The 6,272-nt window shown below is 54.0% G+C and overlaps 1 protein-coding gene and 1 long non-coding RNA gene across 2 annotated transcripts in view; one reads left to right on the forward strand and one right to left on the reverse strand.

Annotated features, from left to right (window-relative positions):
* Positions 1-776: 776 nt before the first annotated feature.
* LOC112477635 lies at positions 777-3,883 on the reverse strand. The gene is made up of 3 exons (XR_003045530.1): positions 3,748-3,883; positions 2,428-2,589; positions 777-1,461 (listed from the first exon to the last, which is right to left on the reverse strand). It is a non-coding gene; the product is annotated as an uncharacterized LOC112477635 (long non-coding RNA).
* Positions 3,665-6,272, forward strand: part of LOC102884393 (tubulin beta-2B chain) — a 3,324-nt gene continuing 716 nt past the window's right edge. Inside the window, 5 exon segments of the mRNA XM_025044910.1 lie at positions 3,665-3,946; positions 4,779-4,887; positions 5,198-5,308; positions 5,658-6,270; position 6,272. The exon segment at position 6,272 is cut by the window's right edge and continues 716 nt beyond it. Of these exon segments, the coding sequence (XP_024900678.1) occupies positions 3,890-3,946; positions 4,779-4,887; positions 5,198-5,308; positions 5,658-6,270; position 6,272 (891 nt within the window). The 5' untranslated portion in view covers positions 3,665-3,889.

Here is a 6,272-nt window from a genome sequence, read left to right on the forward strand (position 1 = left end):
TTATTCCAGTCTTCTGTTACCTGGGCCGGCTGATCCCCACCGACCCCACGACTGCGGCAGGACAAGAGGTCTGAATTTCCCGCCCAGACAGCCCTTTTATTAAAGAGCACAGGGGCAGCTCTGCCAGGAGCAGCAGGCTTCGGAGGGAAAGCCAGCGAGGAAAGGGGTAGGACAGTGGGCTATAAACAGTGAATGAACAAAGCCGAGAAAGTACACGTCTCCGCGGGTCCCAGGAATCCAACCACCTCCATCATCCCCTTTCTACAGTCACATTATAGGGCTGCGTCCTTCCTAGCCCCAATCCTCTGGGCATTTGACGCTTACATAAATGTTAAGTTTGGTAGCTTTCCAATATATTTAGCTGGAGAGCACTGAGAAGAGTTAAAAAGGAAATGATGGATTTGCAGTCGCTTTCTTTCAGTTCCTCTTCATTCATTGGCTAAGTGTCGGTTGCCTAGGAAACCGCGTGCTTCTCAGCGGAGTTGGCTGTCAGGCTACCAGAGCTGTGAGCTGTGTATTAAGTGGTGAACGCAGAGGGAAAATCCGAAAGCTAGATGTCTTTTAATTTCAATAAATGTGTAAATACATATATATATATATGTATGTATGCATATATATCTTGCTTAAGAAAAAGATGCTTTAGAATCTTATCACCAAAATAGTTATGCACTGCCCCCTTTCTAGCAAATTTCTTCAATTAATTGAAACAATGACTTTATATGTAATAGAGAAATGCAAAATCACTTGAGAATCTGCCATTGATTATACTCTGAAAATTGTGAGAGTAAATATAATTTTAATGGTTTAGCGGATATTTTACCTCAGCCTCACCATCAGTTATGCATACTTTTATTTTACACTGAGTTATTTCTACAACTGTCTCAAGAAGGGAAAATTTAGAAATGTTAGTACATCATTGGAACTAACATTATGTAAATGAAGATGAAATATATTGTCCTGACACCTTCATGTCTGATATACAATGACCTAGATGGAGAGGAATTGTGTATAACAGACAAAAAGAAATGTTGAAGGACCGAGCTGAGAACGAATCTTCTCGGTAGCTACACAGAATAAGTATAACCGTTAGTAGGTAAGTTTAAAGACCAGGGAAAAACTTGGCTGTCATTAGCATCCAGCCTCCGACACAAAATCAGCTCCTTGTGAAAATAAAACTGTGCAGCATCATAATTCCAAATTAGGAAGGGGCGTAGAACGTTTAACAAGAATGTCAGATCGAATGAGGTGGGACGGAGGGCAGTACCAACAAAACAAGGAAAGGAAAACAGATCTTGAACCAGAAGTGCCGAATCCCCAAGGGCATCTGGGCATCCAGGATACATTTCAGCCTCGCCCTATCCCAAGCTCCTTCCCCTAAAAGAAATCCGAAAGGAAAGGGTCCTTTCATCTACATAATCTTGAACAGGCGTTTTCACCCCGGAACTCCACACAGATCTGGCTCTGAAACGGAATTTAAGAAAATAAACCGTTAGGTAAGGGAGGGTGGCAGCGGGCTCAAATTACCCTTACGGAGCTGATCCCCCCACAACGCAGCTCAAGGGGGCTGCCTCTTGGCGCTGGCCGCCAGGCGCTAACCTTAAGCAGCGCGGGTGCAGCCCTCGCTTGCTTCCTTCCCGTGCAGCTCGGTCCCACCAAAGGCCCCAACCCCAGGACTCTATGCTAACACCAGCCACAGTCCTGGACATGGTCAATTTCCCCAAGGGCTGGGGCGCCCAGAAGGCCAATTCCAACCTGAGCCCTGTCTTTAACTTGCTGTGTGACCTTAAGATCGTTGGCCTTCGACCTTTCCGCATCTGCATGAGCCAAATTAGGAACTCAGGGGTTAAGCCCCAGGTTCTTGGGACCCCTCAAGTGAGACATGTGGGAGGGCCTTCCGCTCCTCTGCCTCTGGCCAGCCGGACCTCATCTTAACCCGACACCCCCAGCGGTGTCTGGAGAATTCAACCCCGAAAGCTTCAGTCTGGGCGCAAAGGGGCGGCTGGGCTTTTGTTCTCGGTTTCTCTTTGTGCACTGGAATGGAGTTGAAAATCCCCCTCCCATTCCCCCGCGGAAAAGGGAGGCGATGACAGCTTGCTGGTAGTTCTGGGAGGGTCTCACTCAACAGCTGCCGGCTTCGTTCCGCCACGGGAACCCAGGTTATTCGGCAGCTCTCACCAGAGGATGAAAAGGGATCACATCACCTTGCAGAAGACCCGTCCGAGTCGGGAGGGGGAGGGGGTGCTTCACCCGTGGAATTGCAGGGACCAAGTTTCAGGTCTGTGGTGAACGTTTTAGCCACCCTTTGCCCTCCCTCCCTCCAGCCCACGCAGGTTCAGCCACCCCATCTCTCTCGCTCCCTCCCTCCTTCCTTCCCCCACTCCCTCCCTCCCTCTCTCTCTCAACAAAGAGATCAACTCCTTCGACTACCTAGAAACTGTGGGTTTGAAGGAGGGTCGGTGCTCGCTCTCTGTGTGCTTGTCGGGTTTCGCAGGGCCTCTCCCTGGCAGTGCCGCAGTTTTTAGGCGTGTCCCTCACCCCCATCAGTAGCCCAAAGGTTGGGGACCTCATGGCCGCTGCGGGGTCCGGAGCCTGACGAAAGATGAGACTGTTAGCGGTAGGGCGGGCTATAACCACCCTTGGAACTCATGCCCATACTGGACAATAGATGAACCGATCCCAGATCGAGGGAGCTCCTGGGGTGTGATTTTTAAATACTCAGTTGTGCGAGGCATCCCACTTAGAGAGCTCTTTGTTTTGCCGCAGCCCCGCCTCCGGGACCCCACCCTCGCTCCGACCGCTGGACTGTCCACACTGCTCCGCCAGCCACACCCACCCCATCCACTCCAAAAAACAAAAGCCAGTAAGCGGAGTGGTGGGGTCCTTGGGGCTGTATAGACTCTTGGAGAGGGATGCGCAGGGCTGGATAGGGTGTAGAGTCCTGGATACTGCTGCCAAAGTAAGAGAGAGCATCCTTGACAGAGACAAAGAGAGAATAGGCAGATCCTGGGGGTGGGGCGGAAGGCACCCTGGGGCTCTAGGGCCTTGGGTGTTCAGGGTCACAGCTCTTCAGACCCCAACAGGCTGATCACACACGACTTCTTCTTGGAGCCACCTGTCCTCTCCCAAGGCTCTGCATGGCCATTGTTCGGCCTCTGGACAGTCGCCGGCCTCTAGGGTTGGGGAATGGAGCAATGGTTTCACTGGAGGCGGGTGACTGAGGGATCTCTGGCTCTTGGCGGAAGAGAAGCCCTAAATTGCTCTGGCAGCAGCAGCACAACCTGCACCACCACAGTCCTACCACCTGCCAGTACCCAGAGCATAGCGCTGTCCTTTCAGGCATGTCTGACGACCTCTCCACCTGCTCCAGTCCCTCTGTCCTCCGGCCCCCATTCCAGTGCGAGCTCTCCCCCCATTCATAGCCTGCCACACTCGTCGCCCTCTCCTGGCCACTCTCCCGCCCTCGGTTCCTTCACTCACCCCCAATTCTCAGTATTTCCACTCCACCCCACCCCTAGCCTTAGACAATGCACACGCCCCCACTGTACTTCACGAAGCCCCCACGCCTCACCCGGTCCCTAAGACTGTGCTGATTGGCCGCGGGCCCATGGTCCATCCCCCCGGACAGTCCCCGGGGCTCGAAGCATTACGTCAGCCGGGCCTGGAGAGCACTAGCGTGAAGGAGACTGGTGGAGGGGAGGGGGCTCGGGCTGGGGGCGCGGCCTGCGTGGGCCGCCCCACCCTTCTTACATAAAAGGCCGGGCTCGGTGGGCTGACGTTCTTAGCCTGTCGATTCCTGCGCGCTTTCCCGGTGACCCGGTAGTGGGTGTGTAAGGGAGGACGGACAGACTGACCAGACGCCGACCCGGGCCAGAAGAAGCCAGCTAGCACCATGCGTGAGATCGTGCACATCCAGGCGGGCCAATGCGGCAACCAGATCGGCGCCAAGGTGGGCGTGCCGGGGACTGGACCGGGATGGACCGGGATGGAGCGGGGACTCGGGTCTAAAGCTCCTTGGGATTGCTGTGTGCCAGTGGCATCCCAAGCAGACCCGGAGCTCTCCAAGCGCACGCCTTCCTGGCTGCTTTGTGCAGCCGAGTAGGGCGTGGGCTCGCAGGCGACTTTCGTGGCGGGGGAGGGGGAGGAACCTCTCTTTCATTTTTGCTGTAACTCATTTGGAATCCTGGTCATTTCTCGATCTCCGCTTACTCCTTGCTCTTAGCACGGCACGCTGGCCTGGAGAAGGCGCCGGTGTGTCTGCGAGGCTGTATGAGCGGGTTTGTGGGAGGCGCGGGGACGCAGGGAGAATTGATTTTACTCGCTTGAACACGAGTCGAGCTGTGGGGGGAGGGGAGGAGAGCGATTGTCTTGAGGTCTCAGGACGTGCTTTGAATCGAAAACCACCCTCCTTCAGATCCCTCCCGTCCCTGTTTCTCCGCCCACCCCCTCCGCGCCGGCTAGAGTCTCTGCACGCCCGCCTTCCCCCAGAGCCCGCAGCTGTGACTCTGAGCTACGCCGCCGCCAGTGCCAGTGGTTCCGTTGCTGACCTCCCCCGCCCCCACAACCCTCAGAGACCCCCTCACCTTCTCCCTCACTGAGAAATGCCCAGTTTCAGCATTTTTTCCCCCTGCAAAATACATGTTTTGCGGCTGTGCGGGGTCACCCAACCCTAAAGCTCCTAAAAAATTGGGTGGTCGGGACTGAGGTGGGGCTATTCGTTGTGAGTCGTGGCCTCTCTGACCGTTGGGAGTGGCTAAATGCAACCTTTTACTGTATCCCAGTTTTGGGAAGTCATCAGTGATGAGCATGGGATCGACCCCACGGGCAGTTACCATGGAGACAGTGATTTGCAGCTGGAGAGAATCAATGTGTACTACAATGAAGCCACTGGTAATTGCCTTTACTTCCCGTCCCCCACTCCTTCAGTTTTTACCCCCTCCTTTTTGGGGGGAGGTGCTGACCTCAGGATTGTGGCCCCAGGGGAGGGTGGGCTAGAGGATATTGTATTCTCACTATTTCATTGTGGTATTTCAGCGGGCTTCCCAGTTCACAGCCAAAAGAATCCTTTGAGAATTTGGTGGGCCTTGTGTGCGCTTTGTTCTGGGGGCAACAGCAATGCCTGCAAAAAGGAAGGCAGTAACAAGTCTTTCTCTTCAGAGCTCTCTGCTGGTAGGTCTAAGTCCTGCTCTGTTCCCCACAGGTAACAAATACGTACCTCGGGCCATCCTGGTGGACCTGGAGCCGGGCACCATGGACTCGGTCAGGTCTGGACCATTTGGCCAGATTTTCAGGCCTGACAACTTCGTGTTTGGTGAGTGACTGATGGCATGAGAGGCTCATTTTACACCAAGGCAGCTTAGCGTGGAAGGGTGTGACTGCCTAGGGGAAATATGAAGAACATCCAGTTGTGTTCTGATTTAGTCTTTATATAAGCTAAAACAAATTTGCCATTCAGCCTCTAATACCAAGGGATTTCCAGCCTTTTATTTATAATTATATCTACAACCAAGTATTTTAATGTCTGAAAATTTTGGTGATAACCTGAATTAATCTTATCTGAACACTGACTCACTCTTTAAGGGGTTTAAGGCAAAAAAAAAAAAAAAAAAAGAATTTAATCTAATCATCAATGACTTATGAAGTGTCTTTCCCTCTGGCAGGCCAGAGCGGGGCTGGGAACAACTGGGCAAAGGGTCACTACACGGAAGGAGCTGAACTGGTAGACTCAGTCCTGGACGTGGTGAGGAAGGAGTCAGAGAGCTGTGACTGTCTGCAGGGCTTCCAGCTGACCCACTCGCTGGGGGGCGGCACGGGGTCTGGGATGGGCACGCTGCTCATCAGCAAGATCCGGGAGGAGTACCCAGACCGCATCATGAACACCTTCAGCGTGATGCCCTCGCCCAAGGTGTCCGACACGGTGGTCGAGCCCTACAACGCCACCCTCTCCGTCCACCAGCTGGTGGAAAACACAGATGAAACTTACTGCATCGACAACGAGGCCCTGTACGACATCTGCTTCCGCACCTTGAAACTGACCACCCCCACCTACGGAGACCTCAATCACCTGGTGTCGGCCACCATGAGCGGGGTTACCACCTGCCTGCGCTTCCCCGGCCAGCTGAACGCAGATCTGCGCAAACTGGCGGTGAACATGGGGCCCTTCCCGCGCCTGCACTTCTTCATGCCCGGCTTCGCCCCGCTGACCAGCCGGGGCAGCCAGCAGTACCGGGCCCTGACGGTGCCCGAGCTCACGCAGCAAATGTTCGCCTCCAAGA

This window comes from Pteropus alecto, unplaced genomic scaffold (assembly GCF_000325575.1).
Source record: "Pteropus alecto unplaced genomic scaffold, ASM32557v1 scaffold121, whole genome shotgun sequence".
Taxonomy (NCBI): Eukaryota; Metazoa; Chordata; class Mammalia; order Chiroptera; family Pteropodidae; genus Pteropus; species Pteropus alecto.